The 25,478-nt window shown below is 53.7% G+C and overlaps 1 protein-coding gene across 2 annotated transcripts; it reads left to right on the top strand.

The window, feature by feature from the left end:
* Positions 1–386: 386 nt before the first annotated feature.
* XYLT2 (xylosyltransferase 2) lies at positions 387–25,006 on the top strand. Of its 2 annotated transcripts, none has more exons than XM_048817935.2 (11): positions 387–595; positions 11,959–12,433; positions 13,004–13,179; positions 15,330–15,532; positions 16,163–16,243; positions 16,609–16,825; positions 18,314–18,490; positions 19,254–19,516; positions 19,613–19,808; positions 20,823–21,156; positions 22,353–25,006. In XM_048817935.2, the coding sequence occupies exons 1-11, from the start codon at positions 461–463 to the stop codon at positions 22,673–22,675; spliced, it is 2,580 nt and encodes an 859-aa protein (XP_048673892.1). In that variant the 5' UTR covers positions 387–460; the 3' UTR covers positions 22,676–25,006. The 2 variants fall into 2 exon arrangements, with proteins under 2 accessions (XP_048673892.1, XP_048673894.1); XM_048817937.2 differs by having other exon boundaries at positions 388–595; positions 11,962–12,433.
* The last annotated feature ends 472 nt before the right edge of the window (positions 25,007–25,478 follow it).

The raw sequence follows: 25,478 nt of genomic DNA, 5'->3' as shown, positions 1-25,478 counted from the left end.
TCCCATTGCTCTCGGGCAACAAGCGTGGGGCTGGAGAGGGTGACCGGACAGCAAGTGTGAAAAATCGGGACGGGGGGGTAATAGGAGCCTATATAAGAAAAAGACTGCAAAATCGGGACTGTCCCTATAAAATCAGGACATCTGGTCACCCTAGGGTTGGATAATCTATGCAGAGGACCCATCCCTATGTGTTGCTGCTTATCTGCCTCCTCCCTGAGGAGCTACACGGCGTCCTTTCCCCACCCCCCGGCAGAGCCTGATCCCGGGCACGACTCGCCAGCCCCTTTAAGGCCTTGGGTGGAGGGGGGAGGAATCACATGCATCCCTCTCCCTTTCCCCAATTCCCCCAGCGTGCTCGCGCCCGCCGCCGCTGTGCGTGCTCGCGCCCGCCGTCTGCAGGGCGGGCTGGCTGCTGGCTGGCCGGCGCGCTCCCGTCCGTGCCCCGCCGCTTGGAAGGAAGATGGTGGCGAGCGCCCGGCTGCAGAAGCTGGCCCGCCGCTACAAGCTGGCGATCGCCACCGCGCTGGCCATCCTGCTCATCCAGGGCCTGGTGGTGTGGAGCTTCAGCAGCCTGGAGGAGGACGACCACGGCGGGGTGAGGGAAGGAGTGGGGGGCTCAGCTGGGGCGGGAGGGCAGGGGAAGGGGGCGAAGCCTGGGGGAGCGGGGGCAGGGCAGATATGGGGTGGGAGGGGTGCATTCGGGGCGGGGTGGGGGGGAGTGTTGCTGTGGGTCTGGGCGAGGGGTGGGGTGTGACAGTACATTAGGCACTGGGGTGGCTGATGTGGGGGAGATGGTGCTTTGGGATCTGGGGCATCTGCTAGGGGGAAGAGAGCGCTCTAGGGTCTGGGGGGGGGCTGCAGTACATTAGGATCTAGAGCTAGCTGGCATGGGGCGATTGCATCAGGCTGCGGGAGGTTGGGTGTTACAGTGCATTCGAGCCTGGGGGTGTCTGAGCGGGAAATGTCCAGTCCCCCCTGTATCCTGCTACTTTGCAGCACAGTGCCTCAGGGTCTGGGAGCGCTGATGTGGGGGGTTGACCGTGCATTAGGATCTGGGGTGACTAATATGGAAACTTGCTGTAGTGCATTAGGTCTTGGGGGCTAGATGGGGTGCTGCTGTGTATTAGGATCTGAGGGAGTGATATGGGGCAGGGGTGCTCTAGTGATTTAGGATAAATGGGTGGGACCTGGCTTTGGGTAGGTAGAACTGAGAGTCTGGCGTAAGGGGTGTGTTAGGGTGCAATTACTGGAGGACATTACAGTAAGTTAAGACTCAGAAGGTCTGATCCAGAGAAATATTATGATATAGAGGATCAGATGTTGTGAGACTGTCAGAAATCAGGGCTCTGATGTAAGAGCAGGGCTGTTAATATACCATTAGTTGGAATCTTACATTTTCCAAGCAAGGGGGGAGTTCACCATGAATCTTGTTCTGCGAGGCTGATATGGGGAGGAATATTAGTATGTATCATGATGGTATCATAATACCTTGCAGTTATACGTTGCCTTTCATCTGAGATGTTCAAAGTGCTTTATGAATCCAAGTGAACTTCCCTCATCCCCTTTTTACATCTGGGGACACTGAGGCAAGGACAGGTGAAGTGGTTTGCCCAAGGTCACGTACTAAGCTGGTGGAGAATAGAAGCCAGTTCTCTGGACCAGACTGTCTCATCCTTCACATGAAGGTTTTGACCTCTGGGTCGCTCATTCAGATGGGTCTATTTATTACAAGAGTATGGATAGTGTGTTGTATCTGGTCAAACCCAGATCAGGTCAGTTGTGACTAAATCCCATTTGTGTCAGACACCTGTGATTGAGTTGATGGTCTCAGTGTAGTTTCTCACAGCCAAGTGTCTGCCTGATAACTGAGCCCCTTGCTGGCCGTCTCATTTGGGAGGCCTAGAACTGTATGGGCCACAGAGACTTAACCAGCCTCTTCGCCGTTTAGATCTAAGGCTGAAGCATATCTGGGTCAACCTGAGAAAGTGCTTGCACTTGCTGTCTGTTGTTGTGTTCCTGTTCTACAGCTGATTAGAGGTTGTCTGTCCAGGCCTGTCAATCCGACACCTTTTACAAGTACTAAATTCACTGTGGGGAGGACCAATATACTATGATTTAGTGGTAAAATCTGGGATGGGGGAGATTTGAGGGAGGGCAGGCTGAAGAACTGTATAGTGCCCCAAGGACGAAGGGCGTGAGCTGGGGATCATGGGTGTATGCTGCGGTTGTATTACAGCATAGCGGCATTCTGGGGATAGCAGAAATTAGAAAGTTGTGATATCTGGGGGCACTAGGATTCCACCTTTTCTTTAGGGAATGGATTTTGTGCCTTTTCTGGTGCTTGGTGGGGTGGAAGTGGAGGGGAAGTTTTCCAGGAGTCCACAGTTTTTCATGGGACTAGCAAAGACGTGGTCAGCTGTCCTTGGGCACTGGGCAGAGATGCAGAAATGGTTGTAGGGTCTGCAATGGTACATGAGAGATGCATGGATCCAAGTATTTTTGGAAGGTAAGCATTGTCTACAGTTGTCACACTTCCAGCAGTCTAACTTGCAGCTGTGTGTGCCCTGTTGTGAGTGATGCTGGTTGATTTGATGGGTGGGTGGACAGGAAGTGAGACCCCTTCATGAGCTGCACCTACCATGCATTATTATCTCCATGTGCCAGAAAACCAAGTGGCTTCTGGAGCCTTATGGCCCAGAAAGACTTAACTGAAGCTATGGAATAAAAGTTAGTGAAAGAAAAATCTCCCATGCTACTAAGACATTGGGAGCCTTGCGAGGTGGGGAGCGGGAGAGATTGGGACAGAATTGGGGATTCTTGAGCTGCAGATTTGGCTCTGCCTTTTGGTCTTTTCTTAACTAGCTAATGCTTGTAAAGCACTCTGAGAACTCCCTAGTGTTAATAATATCCTGTGTTGGTCTGTCTTGTGCCTTTCTCTGGAAAGAAATGTTTAGTCTCCATTCCTTCCAGAAGCCTCTTCTCTTGGCTTTTATACTGGGTCAGAATTTACCTGATTCCTGAACATCCCTTCCCAAAATCAGACTGGGAAATTGGCAGGTTTTGCTGATGCCCAGGGTCGTCTTGTCTGGAGATGTGAGGTGTGGTTGGCTCATTGGTCTGGTGTGATGGACATTAGGGGACAGGTGATCTAGTTCAGGGGAAGCAAAAGCTGTCCTAAGCCTTTGCTCAAAACCTGAACCTGTTAGCAGGTTCCAGGGTAGTTCAGTTAACTTTTCTTTAAAAAAGCTTTTCATTTCCACACGCCTCTGCACTTCCTGACCGTGGCTGGGACTGGAGGAGCCAGAATACCAGGTTTCAGAGTAACATCCGATGAAGTGAGCTGTAGCTCACGAAAGCTTATGCTCAAATAAATTGGCTAGTCTCTAAGGTGCCACAAGTACTCCTTTTCTTTTTGCGAATACCAGGGTATTTCTGGCAAAGCTGAAAGCAACAGAAATCTTCCAGGAGATCCTGTGCTCCTAAGATTACCAGCCAATTTTTCAGACCTGAAGGGCTTGGAGAGTATGGGTTCTTCTAGTTGCTTAATCAATTAAAACCTTTTCATTCTCCCAGTCCCTAATGAATGTTCTGTCCCAGTATTGCTGGCCCTGTCGACATCTGCCAGTGGTCGTTTGCTTTGGTCCTTAAAATGCCCTGGAGCATCGGAAGCTGTTTATTGCAGCAGCAAGAATCAGACTGTTTGCAGCCGAAGCCCGAATGTGAAGCAGCGTTCCCCCACCCCCCATGAGTCTGAGTTTACCCACTGTGCCATCTAGCTGCTCTCAAAGCAGCTGCTTATAGCTGTGGTTGTTCTGGCAGGAAGCTTCCCTTGATGTCTGTTTCCTCTCTCCTTCCTTCCCAGCTCTTTTTGCTCTGTTTTTCAGAGAAGGTGTCACGCAGATAACTCTAAATACAGGACATGGGGGAGGTCTCAGCCGGAGACTCAATATGCAAACAAGGTCGCTGGCTTTTACTGAATCTGTCTGTTCAGGGGTCCAGTACGGCCATCTTTACAGCTCGCTGACAGGGGTGCAGGTGTGAGTGGCTGTGAAGGGAAAAGGGAAGGAGAGCAGCCCGGCCAAGACATTCCCATAAAGAGTTTGCCCAGGGAGGGAAATAGCCCTAATCTCAAAGTGACTTACCCAAATGAGCCAACGCTGTGGCTGTTTGCTGTTTTCTGCTGGGGAGAACAAGAGGGCTGCGGCTCTTGTTGCTGATCCCAGGGATGCACTGTCAGCCAAGAGCTATAGCATAAGCACTCAGTGTTCAGTTCCTATCTATGTCCAAAAGCAACAAATAAGGCACAGCCCCTTAGTGTGAAGGCCCCACATCACCCAGGGAGCCAGCAGACCCCTTCCCAGAGCTTTGTTACCCCTCTGGCTAGATGGCAGCTGCAGTTACTGTCTTCCTCACTTTTCCAATCAGACCCAGAGTAAGGTTTTGTCATTGTTGTGCACCCTGAAATTCCAGTGCTCACGGAAGGTGCTGGGTTGACAGCTGTGGGCACTGAGGGGCTCTGTGCACACAGCAGGTACTGTACAGTGCTGAGAACAGCAGTGACAGCTTCCTCCAGGCCACCTGGCCTGCATTCCTCAACCCTGGGTAGGAACAACTGTAAACTGAAAAATGACAGGTTTCAGAGTAGCAGCTGTTTCAGTCTGTATCCCCAAAAAGAAAAGGAGGACTTGTGGCACCTTAGAGACTAACCAATTTATTGGAGCGTAAGCTTTTGTGAGCTACAGCTCACTTCATCCGATGCATTGGGTCATTCCAGATATTGAATCTATTTCCCCATGTTAAGTATCCTCACACCTTCTTGTGAACTGTCTAAATGGACCATCTTGATTATCGCTCCAAAAGTTTTTTTTTTTTTCTCCTGCTGGTAATAGCTCATCTTAATTAATTAGCCTCTTACAGTTTGTATGGCAACTTCCACCTTGTGTGTGTGTGTGAGAGAGATATATATACATCTTCTTACTATATGTTCCATTCTATGCATCCGATGAAGTGGGTTGTAGCCCACGAAAACTTATGCTCTAATAAATTTGTTAGTCTCTAAGGTGCCACAAGTACTCCTTCTTTTTTTTTTTTTTTGTAAACTGAAAAGTTAGCTCAGCCTCCATAGCATGTGCAGTCCTTGGCTTCGAAGCAGGGCCTAGCCACAAGGGATTGCAGAGGTGACTGTCACGATGTGGGTATCTGTCTGCTAGGAACTGGGCCAAGACCACCTCCTTTCACATGGGCCACTGAACAGCCTGGGCTCCATGCAAATGAGAGGTTTAGAGATGAAAAGCCTTGTACTCTGTTCCCATTCCCTGGGCAGCTCCTTGTCACATTCCCAACCCACTGAGTATCTAACCCACTCAAGTATGTATCCTTCTATGGGCATCACGCAGCTCTCTGGATTATTATATTTACTTGGGATTCCTCCAAATTGCAATGCAGATGCAGCTGAAGTATTGCTCTTAAAGTCACAGTCTGCCCTTGGATGCACATACACGTTTCCCCTAAAGTTAACTGGGGACTATGTGCATACAGGTCGACGGCAGGGTGGCCCCTTTAGGAGAGTTCAGGCCTGAATGTGTGGAAGGCTTGGGTAAGCCACAGAATATCCTTGTAAATGCGGAGGAGGAAATGTGATTTGGGGAAGGTCCATTATGTCTGATTCATTTATTTAATCTTCCCTCTTGGCTTGATAATCCTCAATCCAAATGGATCTAGGCTTTGACTAAACAAGGTGTTTGTCTCACACCCAGCACAGTGAGATCAGGAAAAAGCTCCATCTAAAATGTCCTTCTCTGTCAGTGCACTTATAACAATTGCACAGATCTTCTCCGAAGAGCTTGCTTTTAAAGAGACACAGCGGAGCCCATTTTAGGCATAAGATTGAGGGGTTCAGAGTCGCATACATTAATGGGAATTGGGTTCTCAAATGTCCTTGGTAGCTTTGAAAAATGTCAGCATAGGATTTTAGTTCTGTAGTGGAAAAAAAACCCCTCCCCTCCCGCCTTTGTATTTAATTCTTTCCCTGTAGTGGCTGCAACCCAAATGCAACGTCACAGGAGGCTTAAAAATGGACCAGTCCTGTTTTCATTGCCCAAACTGAAGGGAATGCACCAAATAAAATAAAAATGAACAGTTGGCATCAATGGTGAAAAGTAAATTAAATTTGAAATCGAACATTTCTTTAAACCATAATGATGTTCGTAATCCAGGGGAGGAAATGTGTTTACAAATGGTTTTCTAAGCTGACTGTTTTCCTCTAAATCTCAGGACCCTTTCTAGGAATATTTCTGCGTCAGCAGTTCTCATGACATATTTGTGAATGACCTGAAGAAACGCGGAGCAGAATTGAATTGCTCCCCTGCTCTGACCATATGCAAATTGTTCAGCCTCCAGAACCCCCAAGCTGTGGAACAGATGAGGAACATGGGTCTTGTGCAGGTTCTGGAATCTGGGGAGTTATCAGAGCAGGTGTGCCTAGGCTAGTAAATGTCTTTTGTGATGGATCTCCAATCCTCATCCAGTATTAGCTTGCCTCGTGGGGGTACGTATTTCAAAGCAGGCAGGCCCAGAAGCAGGAGGGGCAGAAGTCAGTTGTGCTACTGATATCAGGACTTGTGCAGACTGAAGAGCTGTAATTGTCTTATTATATTCCAGTAGTGTCTAGAGGCTTCAACTGAAATCAGGGCCCTGTTGTGCCAGGTGCTGAACGTACACACAGTAAGAGAGAATCCCAGCCCCAAAGATCTCACAATGCAAATAGGCTAGACAGACAAAGGGGAGCAGAGTGATTATCCCTTTTCCTGTTCCCCCCCAGGAACAGAGGATGATCAGAAGGGAATGAGACAAGGAAAAATCAATCCTTTGAAATACCAAGTTGAAACAAGATCTTGATTTCCTTAGTCATTTCGCCACTGCAGTATCTTTCTGTCGCTCTGGAGGAGGGGAGTTCCTTGTGGGCAGTTTCCATGCCACTCTGGATTTTGTAGGTGTTGTGTAGATAGCTTGGCAAGGGATGTGCTACAAACGAGCCTGAGAGACTGTCCCTTTGTCAGCCTTTCGTCGTACCAGTCTCGCTGGTCGTGATCTACTACAGCACCAAGCGCTCTGCTCCTTCACACTCCAGCCTCACAACATGTATGTTTGATGAGAAAGAAGTCTAGACCCAGAAGGTGGGGGGGGAGGGGGTTTCCTAGGGAAATGACCTCCTGGCAGGGTACAGGAATTTTGGAGGGGGGGGGCATAGACAAGGAGCTCATTCTGGGAACTGTGCCAAAAGTTCTGCAGAAGTTTTAAATACAGTTGAGTGACATGACTGGAGTAATCTCCTCCTTTTCACTTCCTGGCTGGGGTGGAAGGATCACTTCAGTATGGTGCAGTAATTAGGGACTGTTGGGCTCATTAACTGGCCCCTCGAGGAAGGACGGGGGCATTTTTTCTTATTTCTGCTATTGAGAAGGAGAGCTGGGCACGCTCTGTCAGCTGTGGGCCAGACCACAGGCTCCTTCTGGCAGGGATGAATCCGACTGTAACTACGTGGTGGCATTTCATGAGGTCTGTGCTGAAAGCCCAGGAGGAGGAGAAGAAGAAATGGGGGGAGCAGTGGATGGATGTCTCAGCAACATCTCCCCTCCCAGCCGTATCACTGGAGCTCCAGTGTGCATGGTATGAAAACCAGCTCCATCCTGAAGGGCATAATCAGTCGGAAGGTGATATTCAGGGCCCGGGTGTGGGAGACTGAAGGGAGCATGGCTGGGAACAGAGATGGTTCCATGGATGCTGCTGGGAGCTCAAATCTCAGAGTAAACAGAATGATTTTGTTCCTGATGCCTTGAAGGGGAAAAGGAAAATTCAAGCCAGTCTGGGCAAGAAGTTCTGAAATCTGCCCTGCACGCATTCCTCTGCCTTACCCTCATCCCAGCCAGTTCCAGGTGCGTCTCCTTCTCTGCTTGCTGGGTGTCAATGCTTTCTCTGGCCTCCTGGAAGCAGAGCACCAGCTCTAGAATGTGGAACACCTTTGCTCTTCGCTTGTCAGTCTCCTCCCGGACTCTCCGCTCCTGTGACTCTTGTACAGAGAAAACAGGCTTTTAACTCTCTGAACAGATGGTCCTGCGTGGTGACTAATGAACTGTTATCTCTGCCTGTTCTGGGCTCTCAGTGATGCATGCTTGGAGTGGGAGATGGGGAAGTTTTAAACCTTCCTCGCGCTCGTCTTGCTGAAAGAGCATTGCCGACAGATGCATGTTAGAACTGACCAGTTGGTCAGCACCTCTGATCTTTTACTAGCCGTGTGATCCCTGCGTGGCTGGGGAACAATCTCGTTTCACTAACCAGCTCTCTGAATAAAGTGGTTTGTTGATACGAGTGAGACCTCAGGGCTTTACTTCAGCTGATTTAGGAACTGACGTTTGCATAGCCAGGTCTTGGAAGCTGCTTGGGTTTCCAAGCCCCCATCTTTGTGCCCCCCATCTCCCTTGGGTTGGCCCTTCTCAGCAGACTATGCCAAGTAAGGAAGCTGTTAAAGGATGCTGCTTGCATGAAGTAATTTGTTTGATCTCTCAACCTGGTGATGAACCAATGCATCAGCTCGGCAATGCTCTTCCCACACATCAGCACACAACATGCCCTGTGTCTGTAGCTGCCCCACTGCATTCTGGGTCTCCTGAAGCATCTGTCCTGTTGCACCTAGCTCTGTGGATGGGAGATGCAGTGTTGGGGTAACTTTCAGATACAAAGCAAAGTCTTGTGGGGTCACACCGGGACTGGCGGAACTGGGACAGCTGCAGCGCTTCAGGCTGCCTGTCCGTGCCCTTATCAGCCAGACCTGAGCTCGTGACCTTACTCTGAGGTGTAATCAATACTTGCCAAATGCCAAGGCAGCTGCTGTTGTGGGTGGAGTTGAGGCATTGTCCAGGCACCGCAGACTTCGCGTGTTCCAGCCAAAAGGCTTCAGCAAAGCTCACTGGCCTATGGTAACCAAGGAAAGTGTGTCCAGTCGCTCCAGTTATGACTCCCCTAGCATAGCAGAGCTCGATGGTGGACCCACTGATTCACCCGCTCTCTCTCTGCTGTTACACCGGCAATCCATCATTTCCGTGGCACAGGAAGTATTACTAACAGACGTGTTTCCCCTGTCCGCATCCTGCACTGACATCCCTTTACCTTGCCCCACACCTGGCCCCCGGCCTTCAAATGTGGTACAGCCTATCGAGACCTAACGGCTCTTGCAGTAGGCAGCTGCTTTAGCATTCACCTGGGAATGGCCCTGCTGGATCAGCCCAGTGGACTGTCTTCTCTGGTGGCCGGTCTCTGACAGTGGCTAATATTGCAAAGCAGAGAGGCTGCCCAGCCCTCATGTCTTATCACCTGTTCTTACCATCAAACTTCACTGCCTCCAGGAACGATTGCCTTCTCTCCCCAAGGCTAAATCATGTCTGCTAATCAGCCAGCATGGCAGAAATAACTCTGTGTAATTAACATCGCCCTTTACTCATCAGCTTGGCTCCTTGGGAAAGTTTGCTCTGGGGATTTTCAAAGCAGCTGGAGATCCCAGCTTACAAGCTAGCTTCGGTGAGCCAGCGCTCCTAAAGACAGGAAGTGCGGTTAAAGCACGTGGGTTCTAATCCAGCATGGACAAACTGTGTGACCTTAGACACAGAGATCAAGTAATTGGCCCACTAGCCCATTGGTAAAATAATAACCCTTTGCCAGGGCTTTGTACCTGGAGATCTCCAAGGACACACTGCACGTTAGTATTATCTGCATGTAGACTCAGACTTTAAGGTCAGAAGGGACCATCATGATCATCTAGTGTGACCTGCACATCACAAGCCAAAGAACCTCACCCATCCACTCCTGTAACAGACTCCTAACCTCTGGAAGAGTTACTAAAGTCCCCAAATCATGATTTAAAGATTTCAAGTTACAGAGAATCCACCATTTACTCCAGTTCAAACCAGCAAGTGACCATGCCCCATGCTGCAGAGAATGGCAGAGGCCCTGAGGGGTTTTCGCCAGTCTGACCTGGGGGAAGATTTCTATGGTGATCAGCTAGACCCTGAGCATGTAGGTCAAAGCTACCATTCGGACACCTGGGAAAGAATTTTCTCTATAGTAGCTCAGAGCCCTCCCCATCTAGTGTCCAATCTCCGGCTGCTGGAGCTAGCAGTCACAGATGAGCCATATGCCATTGTAGGCAGGCTTGTGATACCATCCCCTCCATCCCCTCCATAAAGGTATCAGTCTCAGTCTTGAAACAAGGTAGGCTTTTTGCCCCTGCTACTCCTCTGGGCAGGCTGGTTCCAGAACTTCTCTTCTGATGGTTAGAAACCTTCATCTAATTTCATGTAAGAGATGAGGAAACTGAGGCACCGTAAGAGTTGACTTGCCTGAGGCCCCCCCTAGAAATCGTGGCAGTGTTTGTTAGGAACAAAATCCACGCCTGCTGGCTCAGAGTTCTGCACGCCTGCTCTGAGACCACAGTGTATTTATAGTGTGTCCACCACAGCAGTTCCTGGATGCCTGCCTTCCCTGGTCCTGTCTCCCTTCTGACGGGATTGTGAGGGATGTTTAATGTCTGTTCAGCACATGGAAAATGCAACTGCTATTTATGTGCAAAGCTGTGGTAGTGAGTGCTCAGAGGGGAAGGGTAGGCCTGTGGTTTTGCACTCGACTGGGACCTGAGAGATCTGGGTTGTGTTCCTGCTTCTGCCACAGACTCCCTGTGTGATCTGGCTGAGCCTCCATTCCCCGTCTGTACAATGGGGATGATGATAATACTTCCTTTGGCTAGCTGGATTGTAAGCTCTTGAGGGCAGGGACTGCCTCTCACTGGGGGCAGGTCTACACTACACACTTACTTCGGTATAACTGCATTGCTCAGGGGTGTGAAAAATCCACACCCCTGAGCGACATAGTCGTACCGACCTTAACCGCCCGTCTAGGCAGCGCTGTGTTGGCAGGAGAGCGTCTCCCGGGCGACACCGCTGCCGCCTCTCACAGAGTTGGAGTTACTAAGCCGACAGGGGAGCGCTCTCCCGTCAGCTCGGAGCGTCTTCGCCAGAAGTGCTGCAGTGGCAATGCACGTTTGTCGTGAGGGCCTGCCCTGAGAGTGTGTACAGCGCCTTGCACAACGGGGCCCTCTAGGGGTATGTCTACACAGCACTGTAAAGCCACTTCTATGGGACCTGCCCTTGTTAAGTTGGTGCTTCCAAGCCCACGCTTGAGCATCCACACAGCATTGTACACCTGGGCTTCCAGTTGCGGGACCCCGGGCTTCACAGCCTTGCTAAAGCATCCACGCTGCACTACGCAGACCTTCCGACTCGGGCGTGCAGTTGGAGCTGCGTCCACGCTGCAAAATGACAGGGCTTGGACCCAGGTCTCAGCGCCACTCCCTGGATGGGTCCTAGGACCAGGTCCTGAGGACTTGCTGAGCTGAGTCAAACTGATTTGTATGTGGACGGTAGGGGGGTTCAGGCTCAAACCTGAGGCTGAGTCTACTCAGCATAGACATACCTTCGTGTTCCCATGGCACCTTATAATTATAATAATGAGAACAGGAGAGTGGGTGTTGGGGCTCCGGAGTTCTGTTCCCCGTTCTGCCACTGACTTGCTTTGTGACCTCAGGCCAGTCACTTATCCTCTTTGGACTTGGCTGTACTAGAGCTTTATCTCAAGGTCAAGATTGTCTTCCCCCACCCCCACTCCCAACACAAACATCCCTCAGCTGTGTGGGGCTCATGGCAGAAGTCAGAAGCGGTGCCTCAGTGGGGCTGCTCAGTATTCACCCCCCTTGCAGGGGGGTGAGATAAGCGCATGTCTGCAGCATATGCTGGGGTGGAAGGCTCTGTAACAGGGTGAGCTGCTGCTAACAGTAAGGAGGCTGTTGCAAGAGATATGGTGATGCCCAAGTTAACGTTTTTCCCTCTGTTTTGTGTCCGATCAAACTTGGAGAAGGGACGGCAGAAAAAGGCCAGGCTGCCCGAAAACAGTGAAGGCTCCAAAGATTCAGACAGCTCAGCTGGTCGCCGGGGGAGCGCGAGCCGGAAGCATGGGCGGTGGAAGGGCCGCCCGGAAGGCCCTGGAGTGCTGGTGGCCAAGGTGGTGAGAGCCGTCACCACAAAACACAAACCTGGGCGAAGGCTCCCCGCTGCTCAGGACGACTCCGGCAGGAGGAACCGGACAGAGCTGCATGGGGATGCCCAGCTGGCCGTCTTCCAGCACGGCGACATAGGCAGCGTGGAGGGGGCTCCCCAGCCCACTGGGAACAGCTTCGCCCCCAAGTGTGAGATCACTGGCAAAGACGCCCTCTCGGCGCTAGCGAGAGCCAGCACCAAGCAGTGCCAGCAGGAGATAGCCAATGTGGTGTGCCTGCACCAGGCAGGGAATCTGATGCCCCACTCTGTGCCCCGGCACTGCCAGCTGTCAGGTGAGTCTCTCCGAGATTGCCAGTGAGCATCAGCAGAGCCCCCAAAGGTGGTAGGTAATCCAATGCCAGCCTATTCGCCTAAGGAATCTCCCTCCTAAGCGAGGCTACTTTGTCTGGGTGGGTTCACTCACTACAAAGGAAAATCACAAATGCAGCCCACCGTGTTTCTGCCTTGTGCCCATCCACCCCCATTGTTAATGGAGAAGATTGTCCCATGGAGATTACACATCCCAGCAGGCCGTGTTGTACTTACTCAGCATCCTGGTCACGTTGGATGATGGCCCTCAGAGGCCTCACAGCCCACCTCCGGTAGTGGAGATAGGGGGTGATTGCAGCCTGCTCTTCTGGCAGATCAGGCCCTGGGGACTGTGGCAATCTGAATTTGCAGCCCTAGGTTGGGAAGACGCTAACACCGGGGCTGGGCAGTAAGGGAACTCTGTAGTCTGCAATAAGAGAACAGCTGGCAGAGGGGTCTTGAGCGATGGCCACTTCCCTTCCTCTCTCCCGCAGCGAGAGGGTGAGCTGAGCCCAGCTGCTGGCTCAGTGAGCAGCTGCTCTCTGTCCTCGCAGGGAAAGTCAGCCCCGTGATCCAGTGGGACGAGAGCAAGACACAGCAGGCCTCCGCGAGCAAGCCGGTGCGGGTCGCGTACATGCTGGTCGTTCACGGGAGGGCCGTCCGCCAGCTGAAGCGGCTCATCAAGGCTGTGTACCACAAACAGCACTTCTTCTACATCCACGTCGACCAGGTAGGAGACGGGGAGGGGGGTTCGCTGCTGGAGGGGGCGGGTGGAGGCGCTCGGGTGCAGCAGCTGTGCTGGCGATGGAGGACGTGCCTGAAGTTGGCAGGACGCAATTGTAACGACGCCCTTGCTCGGATGGGCTGCAGGGACTGAACCCTGGACCTTGGGCTCTGAAAGCATCAGCCTCTACTGCTGGAGTTAAGGGTCAGGTCTGCTAGCTAGGGGGCAGAACAGACTTGGCTAAGCCTCTGTACATAGTGTAGCCAGTAAAGGGGGACAAAGAGCCCCTCTGTATAAGCAGGGGTCACACAAGGCGCCCCCAGGAGCACGCATGCTGCAGAGACATCCACAGGTGAGCCCACGGCAGGGGTGAGTGTGGGTAGCACAAGGGTGGCGGGGCAAAGGGGAACATTGGTGCAGGCAGGGTTGGGGAGGTCAGGGCACTGGGGTGGGCACAGAAGGCTTCTGTGCTGAGTCGGGAAGGGAGGAAGGAAGGGGTGAGGGGCCTGTGTTGGTAATGTGCTGGCCGCGTCTGCGGGGCACAGTGCCCTGGACTTTAAAGGAGAGGGAGGCCTGGTCACTGTAAAGCTGACTCTTGTGGGCCGAGCCATTGCAGGCCCCTCGCTGGCTGGAGGAACGAGCTCAGCAAAGCAGCAGGGTAGGAACAACTTTGTGTGATGCAAATGAAGATTGGAACGAAGCGTGTGACCTGGGACGGGGGCTGTCAGACTCCTAGCACGGAGCCCGTCTAAACAGAGAGAGTGCCGCGCAGGCCCCTTCTCTTCTCCTAACTCCCCATGGGCCTACGATAGCTCCCCTGGGAAATGAATTCGTGGGAAATGTTCTTTCATCTGCCCTATCACGTCTGCCCCAGACCCTGGGATCCATTCCCCTCCCCCAGCCCATGCCAGGGGGCTTGATCCATTCCTCCCGCCATGTTCCCCACCCCCATCTGTGGCGTGGGGGCTGGATCCATTCCTCCCCCTATGTTCCCCATCATCGGTGCCAGAGGGACTGGATCCATTTCCCCGTTCCTCCTACCTGCCTTGGGAAGGCAGTGATCTGTTCCCTGCCTCTCTCACAGCTGACCCTCCATGCTCTGCTCTCCTCCCAGAGATCTGGCTGCCTGTCCTCACCAAACTCCCCTCGGGTGTCCTGTCAGCTTGGAGGTTTCCACTCCGACAGGAGACATTCCACCCCACTCTCCCGAGCTAGCCTGGGGCAGGCTTCCCTCCCCAAATCCCCCGGCCCTTTGCTCTCCAATGAGCCCTCCCTCCGTGGAGAAGAAGCCCACCGAGGGACTCTCCCCCTCCCGCATCCTGGAGAGGAAATGAGCATTTTCTCATTCTGGTTCTTCTCCCCAGCCCTGGCAAAGTCCAATCAACATGCAAAATACTGGGCCGGAGGTGAAACACCGACCCCGCCCTGTCATCCCTCCTAAACCACAAATGAGCTGAGCGGCTCAGCTCTTAGCACTGAGATGGGAGGTGAGAACTCCTGGTGCTGCAGGGGGGTTATTGCAGCATCCCCACCTTCCTTTCTGGGCGACCCCAGCGGGCTGTCAGACCTGTCCTAGCTTCCCAGTCGGTTGTCTGTGCCCTGAGTCCAAGCTCCACCGTGAGACTTCTCCAAGCCCTGGTCCTGCTTCTGATCATGGGGCTGAGGTTTGGAGCCGACCCAAACGTCGCAGCTGATTAGAGCGTGCCCAGGGGAGTAGGGAGGCAGGGCTCAGTGGCCCAGCACAGAGACTTGACATGAAGGCAGATTGGGAGGCCCATGATACCAGCCATAAGAGACTGAAGTACCAAGCAGGCAAAATTGGTCTAATGGTTAGAGCAGGAGACCAGGAGTCAGGACTCCTGAGTTCTATATCTGCCTCTGCTGCTGGTTCGCTGTGAGACCTCGGGCAAGTCGCTTAGTCTCTGTGTGCCTCAGTTTCCCCATCCGTACAATGGGGCAGTAATACCGGCTTTGGTGTCGTGCTCAGAAGCACCGAGCAGCTCTGGTGGAAGTCAGCGGGAGCTTTAGACCCCCCCCGCCCCCCCAAGCACCTGAGCGAATCAGACCCCATGTAACTAGGCAGTACAGTGCAGAGTCCCAGTGTTTCCAGGGCTCTGGAAAGCCCAGTTCCTGAGCTGCAGCCTCCGCCCTTGCAGCGCTCCAACTACCTGCACCGCGAGGCCCTGGAGCTGGCCCAGCAGTACCCCAACATCCGGGTCACGCCCTGGCGCATGGTCACCATCTGGGGCGGCGCCAGCTTGCTGAAGATGTACCTGCGCAGCATGAAGGACCTGCTGGAGATCACGGACTGGCCCTGGGACTACTTCATCAACCTGAGCGCCACTGACTACCCAACCAGGTCAGCCGGGGAAGGGAGGGTTCTCTGCACCCGGCCTGGTCTCCCCCCCCCCCCCCCCCCCCCGGGTAGACACTGGAGATCCCCACTGCCGCACGGGAGGGGGAAAAGAGGAGAGAGCTAAGGGGCGATGAGGGGTGGAAATGGAACCCACGCGCCCGAGAAGGGTTTTGGGGAGCCCTGTCTGCACTGACCCCGTCAGCTGGTGAATGAGAAGCCGTGTGGGGTGTGGGAGGCCCATTGGCAACAGTGGGCAGCGTGCGGCTGGGGGATGGGGCAGTGCAGCTTTGCTCCAGCCCCAGGCCTGATCCCATCTCTGCAGGAGAGCAGAGTGTCTGGCTGGGAATCATAGAATCATAGAATATCCAGGTTGGAAGGGACCTCAGGAGGTCATCTAGTCCAACCCCCTGCTCAAAGCAGGACCGATCCCTGAGGGCAGTACCTTTGCTGGGAGTCTCTAGGGTGAATCAGTTTATCCTCCTCTGTCCCTTGCCCTGTGAGTGTTGCACGGGGGAGAAGCATCTGGTGGCTTTGCAAATCGCAGCCTCTCCGTGTAAGCATTTAGCCCTGGCAGCTGCGGCTCCCACTCCAGCGCCGCTAACGTGCTCTCGTTTGTATCACTGTTCCCTGCAGGACCAACGAGGAGCTGGTGACGTTCCTGTCCAAATACCGAGATAAGAACTTCCTGAAGTCTCACGGCCGAGACAACGCCAGGTAACCTGTGTGTGGGGGCAGAGTGGCGCTTGGCACTGGGGTCGGGATAGAGATCGGCAGGGGGGTGAACTCTGAGAAGATGTGGGCACTGGGTCAATTATACCAAGCAACTGAAAGAACAAGGCCTACCTCCATCCGTCCCTGTAACAGCAGTACAAACAATGAGCCAGGTCAGCCACCATGTAAATCGGCGTTGGCTGTAATGGAGCTCCCCTGAGTCACGCCAGCCGAGGATCTGCCCTTGGCCTTGTCGCCGCACACTGGGAAATGCCCCCGCTCCTGATAGCGAGGTGACCTCTCGGCAGTCGGGAATGTGTGTTCCTCTAGAGACCACGCACTGTTGACCCCGCCCTGTCCCTACGCAGGTTCATTAAGAAGCAGGGCCTGGACCGCCTCTTCCACGAGTGCGACTCCCACATGTGGCGGCTGGGCGAGCGGCAGATCCCGGAGGGCATCGTGGTGGACGGTGGCTCGGACTGGTTCGCGCTGACACGGAGTTTTGTGGAGTACGTGGTCTACACGGAGGACCAGCTGGTGTCCCAGCTGCGGCAGTTCTACACCTACACACTTCTGCCCGCCGAGGTGGGTGGGCAGGGAGGTTCCCCGGGGCTCGGAGCTGGCTTCACAGGAGTCTCTCCCGTTTTGAATCGTGTTCCTCCTTTTGGGGAAGTTATCCTGCCTTGGGGCTCGATCCTGTTCTCATTGATGTCGAAGCTCCCAGCGGCTTTGATGGCAGCAGGATAAAGCCCTTGAACTGTTTCCCATTCACGTCCTGTCATTGGAAGATCCTTTTGAGTGTGGACGAGGCTGTGTGTGTGTGTGTGAGAGAGAGAGAGAGAGACTGACTGGAAGAGGGGCGTGGAACAGGGTGTGTGGTGGGCATGGGGGCGTGGAAGTTGCGGAGACCTTGCCAAGCACAGCTGGAAATCCCCTGCATTCCCCCATTGCTAAGCTCACCCCTGGCGTGCTGGGCCCTGGCGGAAGTGAAATAGGCCCCAAGCCCTCTGGCTCTTACTGGTGGCAGGCTCGCAGGCTCCACAGCCGACCCATCTCGGTTACCTGTGTTAGGTGCTTCCAGCCCCCGCTCAGCGGCTCTCACGGTGCTGAGGATCTTGATGCCTTTTTGCACAGAAGCTTGAATGCGGAGCCACCCCGGCCAGACCAGTGACCATGTAGCTGCCGTCAGAAGGTTCCACGTTTCTCTCTCCTAACGATGTCTCAGAAGCAACGAGCTGCCCCCAGAGCCGCAGCTGCTTTGTGTTTTGGTTTCCCTGTCTGCCCACACCACACACACAGCCTGGGCCCCAGCTCTGCCTTTCCCTGTTCCACCAGCCCCAGGAATAAAGGCCCTGCAAGGGGAGCTCCTGCACAGAGGTTGCTGGGGATAATCCTTGAGGTTTACTGGACTGGAGCTTTGCTGGCTCCGCAGGGTGGATGGGAGCCAAGGCTCGTGTGCATCCGTGACGCGCCGTACAGGGTCTGATGCCCCAGGTCCCGCACCTGTGGAGCCATCGAGACCTTTACAAATGAGGTGTGAAGTGCTGCCCTTCTGCCTTGGTAGCACTTCCCTCCTGCTTTGCACGGGTACCCATGGCTGCACAGCGTGTGGGGCAGGGGAGTCGGGCCCACAGCAAGCAGATGTGCTGAATAAGAAAGTGCCTTTGTTTTTTCCACTCCCTTTTTTAAACTCTATCCACCTTCCATCAGTTGCAAAGACCCCTGGATACGAGCCACTGGAGGGCATGATGGTCTGTTTCGGGGGAGTGTGTTGGGAATCTGTATGGAGTGAGTGTGGAACAGCCCGCCCCCGGATCTGTTATGGGAGGGGGACAGCTGGGAATCCCAGGGGTTTGCAGACAGGAAACATTAGGGGCTTTTGTCCCATTTAAACCCACAGAGTTCTGTCTGTTTAAACAGCTGATGCCTGAAGTCTTCTCCGGCTGGGATGAGGCACAAAGGGGTGGGCTGGAGGTGTGTGTTTGGGAAGGGGGGGATGGGACTATCAGTGATCTCCATCATCTGGGCTTGCTGCATCTCTGGTGGGTTTTGCCCTTTTCTCTGTCTGTGCAGTCCTTTTTCCACACCATCCTGGAGAACAGCCATGCCTGTGAGACTCTTGTCGACAACAACCTCCGGGTGACAAACTGGAACCGCAAGCTGGGCTGTAAGTGCCAATATAAACACATAGTCGACTGGTGTGGGTGCTCCCCAAATGACTTCAAACCCCAGGACTTTCTGCGGCTACAGGTGAAAATGACACCCTCCCTCCCCTCTCCTTTCTCTCCCCTAACACCCTCCCCTTTCTTTAGTGCTACAAGCGGTTCCCTTCCCAGTCCTAGATTTCCTGCCCCCCCACCCCACCCCACCCTCTCCTCTAAACAGCAGTTCATCTTTCCTTCCCCCACAGGCTTTGGTTAAGCAAAAATATCTTTTAAAACCTTAATTGTTCTTAGGAGAAATGTTATTCAATGTGGTGCTGATCTGTCTCTTTTGCAAACGTGAGGCTGACCAGGGCAAGTCAGAGATCTTCTGAAGAAATGCATGCAGTCCTCCCAAATGCAGTTAATCTCTGCTAACCATGCACTAAGATCCTGGCTCTGTGCTATCGAAGGTCCTGATCCAGCCATCTGAGCCATGCAGGCAGAATTTTGTACCCAGGCAGAGCCCCATTAGGGCTCTGTGAGGAGTTCATCTGTGGACTCCTAAGTTGCAGGGCTAAGTGATTGGAAATAAGGCCTGTCAGTAGCAGGCTTCTCCAGGAGATACCGTCAAATTGCAAATATTTCTGGAAAACAAACTGATCTGCCTTAAGAGCAGCGTTTTCATTGATAACGGTGGGAAGAATTTTAATCAATCTAATTCATGATTTACGCCGTTGGCTCTTTGCTTTCTCTTGGCTTGCGCAGTAGAAATAGACTGGCTGCGTTTCCTGCTGTTTGTCAGCCTCGAGTCCATTTCTCTGTTGCTCTAGCCATTGCCAATGCTGTCGGGAACACCTGTCTTTTTTCAGCAACTCTCCAGACCCACATTCTTTGCCAGGAAGTTTGAGTCGACGGTGAATCAGGAAGTTCTGGAGATCTTGGACTCTCACCTCTACGGTAACTACCCACCCAACACGCCAGCCCTCAAGGCCTATTGGGAGAACATCTATGATCGTGTGGACAGGCTGAGCGGGCTCAGTGATCTCATCCTGACTGTGTACACATCCTTCTCCAGGCTAGGGCTGCAGAAAATGACCTCATCCCAGACGCAGAAGGCAGAGAGAAACTGCAGGTAGGAGACCCTGAGATCCCGGATCTGGGCTCTGAGCAGTAGGGCCGCCTTTAGCACTGTGGGATTGTGAGCGTGTTAATGGTCCCTTCTCTCTAGATTTGAGCTCCATGGCTTCCCATCCAGCGTGCACCTGTATTTCTACGACGACCGTTTCCAGGGTTACTTGGTGATGCAGGAGGTGCAGAACTCTGGGATGGGGCAGGTGGAGTCTCTGGAGATGTGGATGATGCCACGAGGGGCTCTGAAGCTGGCAGGTCATGGAGGACAAACTAACCGGCTACAGAACCTGGAGGTAGGACACCTACGCACTCCCATCTCCAGCCTTGGTCATCCCTCTCCCTTCCATTGCCACCAAACCCTCCAGCTCCCCCATTCTCCCGCGCACAGACTTCGCCTACCTTGGATTTATCTTAATGTTTAAACCAAGATTGGGTGTTTTTTCTAAAAGTTCTGCCCTAGGGATTGTTCAGGGGCGTTCCCTGGCCTGTGTTATACTGGAGGTCAGACTAGATGATGACAGTGGACCCTTCTGACCTTGGAATGTGTAACTGTTAACAACAAGTGGGGCAGGGGATCAGCTGGAGATGGCCTCTTTATAAAGTCGTAAGCCCTGGCCCAGCCGTTCGGTCTCTGATCTGGGAGCGTCTCGCTGGACGGGAACGAAGGCGAAAGACTCCAGTGTGGAAATACTGAGCCAGGGAGTGGGAAACGGCTGCTTGGGCAGGAGTGGGGTCTGAAGCCCCCTTGGGAAGGGGCTAGGGCTATTGCTGCCCAGCTTTGTGAGTTTGTAGCTGATTGGCAGCTTTGCTGCAGTGTCTAATGCAATTGTGTGTCTCTGGCTCCTCTAAGGCAGGCAGGGAGTGTGGATGGGACAGCATGGTGCAGGGATAGGTGTGGGTTTCCTGTTCGGGTCTCTACCCGAGCAGAAGGGAGGGCACAGGAGACTGGGATGTGGCACCCGAAACCTGTTGGCAGTGCCGTCCCACAGTCATGCTCTCCACCAAGGGAAATGCCCTGAGGTGGGGTGTCTGAGGCAACACACCCTATTTACTGAGGGGCTGGGCTGGCAGCCACAACTGCTGTGAGCTTGGCTGCTTTCTCTGAGTGTTTGAGCTCCTTCCGGCATCTGAGGCCCAGCCCAGGCCGGCGGGGGAGAGACTGTGTTGCCTTCTCCTGCCAGTCTGGTGGAACACGTTCTCTGGAGTGTGATGTAAGAACAGAGGTGGCTGATGCTTCCTCATACGCTGGCTGACTGTGGCCTGGTGCCACCCCATCCTGACTTCACTCTTCCTTTCTCCCCTTGTAGGTGGGTACAGAGTGGGATCCCAAGGAGAGGATCTTCCGGAATTTCGGAGGCCTGATAGGGCCTTTCGATGAGCCAGTGGCCATGCAGAGATGGTCCCGGGGGCCCAACCTCACCGCCACTGTGGTTTGGATCGACCCCACCTACGTCATCGCCACGTCCTACGACATCACTGTGGATGCGGAAGCGGAGTTCACACAGTACAAGCCCCCTCTCAACCGGCCCCTGCGCCCCGGTGTCTGGACCATCCGCCTCCTCCAGTTTTGGGAGCCCCTCGGAGAGAACCAGTTCCTGGTGGTGCCACAGACCTTCAACCGCAAACAGCCTATCGGGAAAGGTAAGGGGAGGGGCTGCCTCCTGCTGGACACATCCTACGCCTAGTCAGTCCAGCCCAGCCCAGGCTTCCTCAGGCTCCGTCTACAGCAGGGAGGGAGGTTCGGTCTCCGTGGCCTGTGGGACCCTTGTCCTCTGCTGAGACCAGCAACAAAGAGGGGTCAGTTGTACCTGGTGGCTTTTCCTTCACCACTGAAAACCACCAAACCTGTTCCATACCGGGCCACCGAGCAGCCATTGGTGGGCTGATCTGCGTCAGGATCTTAGGGGTTGGTCTACACAGCAAGCCATGGTGTGACTCTACAGTGTGCCAGCTTGCCGTGCACAAATGTCCCATGTGGATGCTGCTCCAGTGCAGTGAAAGCCCCGGAGGGCGGGTTGGGGTGCTGCGGGGTTCTTCAGACCTGTCACGGCACTGCCCACCTGGGACGTTACTGCGTAGCAAGCTGGCGCGCGGTAGATTCACACCCTGGCTTGCCGCGCGGTACCTCGCCTTGTAGATGTGATCTGAGCCCACGACCTTGTGACAGAGCCTTCGCCACCTGTCACTGGGGAAATCTCGAGCCCTACTCTCGGCTGCTGCAAATGGGAGAGACTCCCCTGACATCAGTAGAGCTGCATCCATTTAGGCCAGGTTTGGCCCTAAGAATCCACATTGGCGTGAGCTAGCTTTAGACCTGCAGCTAAGGCTGCCTGGGAAATTGTCCATCCCAACCGAAAATGTCGTTTCTGTGAAAAGTTCTTACCTGGGAAATTTTGGGTTTTGGAGTGGGGGGGCAAACCTCCCCCGGTCCTGACCAGCTCTCCACGCAGCCACGGCCCAGCCAGTTGTTGAGGAAATGACCAACAAGCATCATGCAACGGCCAACTGCAAATGCGAGCCAGAGAACTCTGCCATGTGAGCTGTGGCTTCCTCTCACTGTTAATGTGGAGCATTGGCCCATGGAGACCACAGGTCCCAGCATGCCATGCTCCATCTTGTTCTGAGCATCCTGGCCTAACCTATTTCCCTATTTCTCGCATCCCCCTGTGATCGATCTGTGTGTGTCCAGCAGGGGTGGTCTCTGCTCCAATTGGGTGTGGCATGTTAAGGAACGGGCTGGTGAGCACCTCTCCACTGTGTTCAAGGGGCATGGTGGGAGGTTTGGGGACTGGGTCTGCCTGTCTCTCAATCACCTCTCCCTCTGTGTTTTTGCCCAGATGACAGCAACTGGTTACATGGAGGTCCCCCCCGCAATGAGTATATGGAACAAAGCTTCCAGGGGCTGGGTGGGATTTTGAACCTGCCGCGCTCGGATGAGGTGGAGAAGGAGGCTCTGCAGAACGCGCAGCTGACGGGCAAGGCCCTGGAGGACTGGACAGACAGCAGCATCGGCAGCTTCTGGTCGGTGGCGGATCTCTGCGTGAGCAGCCCCTCCAGCTGCTCCTCCTTGGACTTGTGCAGCAAAACGTCCTGGAGTTCGCTTTCCCCAGACCCCAAATCAGAACTGGGGGCCATCAAACCTGACGGGCGACTGAGGTAGCAGGGGCAACCTGGGGCAGATAAAACGGAACAAGGGAGCATCCCCCACGGCAAACGTGGGGGAGGGAAGCGCACACGCCCCCAGGGGGGATTCTCTTGACTGTCATCCCGTCAGATGGCACCTTATTCACTCGGGGAAGAAAGAGAGGAACCTTCAGGCTGCGGAAAAACTTTCCTGTTTCATTTTGGGGGGAGGTGCTGGAACAGGAGTCCCACCCACCTCTCCCAGGAATGGGCACTGAGTGGCCGGAGAGAGCATGCGGAAGCGCCCATCGTCCGGGCACATGGAGGGCGCTGGCCTATGGGAGGAGCGGCGTATTTATTGAATCCGTTCAGGTGTGACTCGGGTGTTTGGGGGGAACCCAGCTGATCTGCCAGCTCTGGGTTACCCTCGGCATGCCCCCTGCCCTGCCCCTCCCCGTCCGTGGCTGAATTTCTGCAGGATCAGGACTCCTGCTGCTGATCTTCCACATTCCTGAGCAATTGCTGGCAGAGGACTCTGGGGACAAGGGTATGTGGGGAGCACCAGAGGCAGGGGCTGTCCTGCCCGTGTTCTTAGACGAGCTGCTGCTGGCTTGATGCCTGCATCTCATCCCCCTCCACCCTATCCCCTTAGTTTGTATTTTTATAAATATATAGATAAATATATATGAAGCAAAGTGCAATAGAGACAAAGGCCCTCGTTGGCCAGGGAATCTGTGACTCATCTCCCCTTCGCTGTAATGTACTTTGTTCTTTTGGTGGCTTGGTGGGGGGGGATTATTTCCTTGTGGTGGCTGCTGGGAATCAAACCTTGCCGTCCCTGGATGAAGTCGGTTCCCCTCTCGCTCGCCACAGGGCACTTCATCAGTCGGGTTCTCTGTAGCAGCCGAGTGCCAAGGCTCCCTGGAGCGGGGCTGCTAACTGTGCCAAACGTTCGCACCTGCAGGTGATTCTCGTGCGATGGCTGGAGCTTGGGAAGGGGGAAGCGAAGCCCCCGGGCTCAAAGTCACTCCTCTAGTGGCTGGAGTCTGAGAGGTCCCCAGTGACTCCACTGGCTTAGAGAGAGGCCTAGCAGGGGCTGCTTGGGTGGATGAATTAAGCCTCCCACCCCCATAAAGTGTCTGCCCTGCCCCAGACGGGTGTTCAGTGCTGTATCCATTTAGCCCACTCGCTGGGTTCGGTGTGAATTTCCTTCCCCTGAGTCGGCAGAAACCCACAGCCTCTCCCCATACCTGCCGTGGCTTCCACCACGAAAAGCCCTGGGTTAGGCCAGCTTTGCCTAACCCCCTCCCTCCCTCCCTCCTGTTCGAGCCTGACTAAAGCAGAGTGCTATTTCCCCTTCTTCCATAGGGACTAGAGACTTCAGAAGCTGTCCAGACACTATGGGGATGGGGGCCTTATAAGCTACCTATGTGACAACATCCTCCAAGGCCTGGGGCTCATAGGATCCTCCTCTCATCTCCTCACAACATTCACACCACTTTCAAGGCCCCCTTGCATATGCAACGTCACAACCTGAACCCGTTTTTTTCGGTTCCTAACTCTGGGCTGATCTCAGCGGGTGGGTCCCAAAAGCTCAGACCCCCACTTGAATTCGCCCAGTTGAATGGTGGTGACGGGAGCTAGAGTAAGATGAATTCTCTGCCCTAGGGGTGAGCCTCTGTGTGCCATATTGTACTGCAGAGGGAATGCACGGACCGACTGAGTCAGGGTATTTCCCCTGCAAAGGAGCTGGACGCTGTTCAGTGGGAATGAGCCTGTGTTTCAAAATTCTGACCCAGATACGAACTTACCCAGCGTTCAGGAACGTTCTGCTGGGGGGTGTCAATGTGACCCATTCTAGAGCAAGGGCTCACTGGTATTTCTCCAAAACCTGGGGCATTTCTGGATCAGAGGGGCTAATCTAAGTTCATCTCTGGTTTTAACTTGATCATCTCCCCATCTCCAGTTTAAGTAGGGTGAAGGTGTTGACGGGAACATATTGTAAGATAAGTTCCTTCTCTGGCCAAATGGGCCTCTCAAGACCCACAGTGGTCCGAGACCTCCATACCCCTCTGGCAGATGATCCCAGTGAGGACTGAGACGATGCTTGTGCCTATCTCCGCCCCCTCCCCCCCCCCATCCCCTCTCTTTTAGCTGGGTACGTGGGGCAGTAGCACTGGGGCTGGAAAGGGACTCGGCCTGGAAAGTGTTATACAAGTAAACCTGGTATTCGGAAATAAATGGGAGAAATTATGCAGGGCTTGGACCATGTTCCAAAGAGGTAACACCGAAAGCTTTGTGTCAGAAGCATTATGTAAAGTTGTCTTAAATATGCAACACCACCACAAATATAGCTGTATCTCTTGTACTGTGCGTCAGTTCTTCCCGCGCTTCCTGGAAATACCGCCGGGGTTCCTATGGAGATGCGATCCAGAGCCAGATCAGCTGGCCCCATCCATCTTGCCTGTCCTGGGGAATCCCTTGAGGAACTGACACTCGCTCCCTCTGTATCCGTTACCCTTTTTTGAACATCTGCTCACTCTCTGTAGGGGGCCACGGAAGAAAATGAAAGTCTGGAACAGCTTTGGACAGCAACCTCTGTTAACACCTTCCTCAAAGACTGGAAACTCACTGAGTGTTATTTAGGGAGTTTCAGCATCTGTCAGTCCCCCTTTTCAGGAAGCCTCGTTCTGTAGCTCTCCCTGCTACCCACCCAGTGCTGTTTGCCTCCCCGTGTTTTGTTGGGTTTTTTTATTGTTTTTTTTTTCCCTGGGCAACTGTTGCTTCTGCATTGGCCGTTGCTTGAGGCCTAATTTGAACCCAAGACGCAAACTGTATGT

This window comes from Caretta caretta, chromosome 14 (assembly GCF_965140235.1).
Source record: "Caretta caretta isolate rCarCar2 chromosome 14, rCarCar1.hap1, whole genome shotgun sequence".
NCBI lineage: Eukaryota > Metazoa > Chordata > Testudines > Cheloniidae > Caretta > Caretta caretta.
The sequence above is the reverse complement of the archived record's forward strand: the minus strand, read 5'-3'. Positions and strand labels throughout refer to the sequence as shown.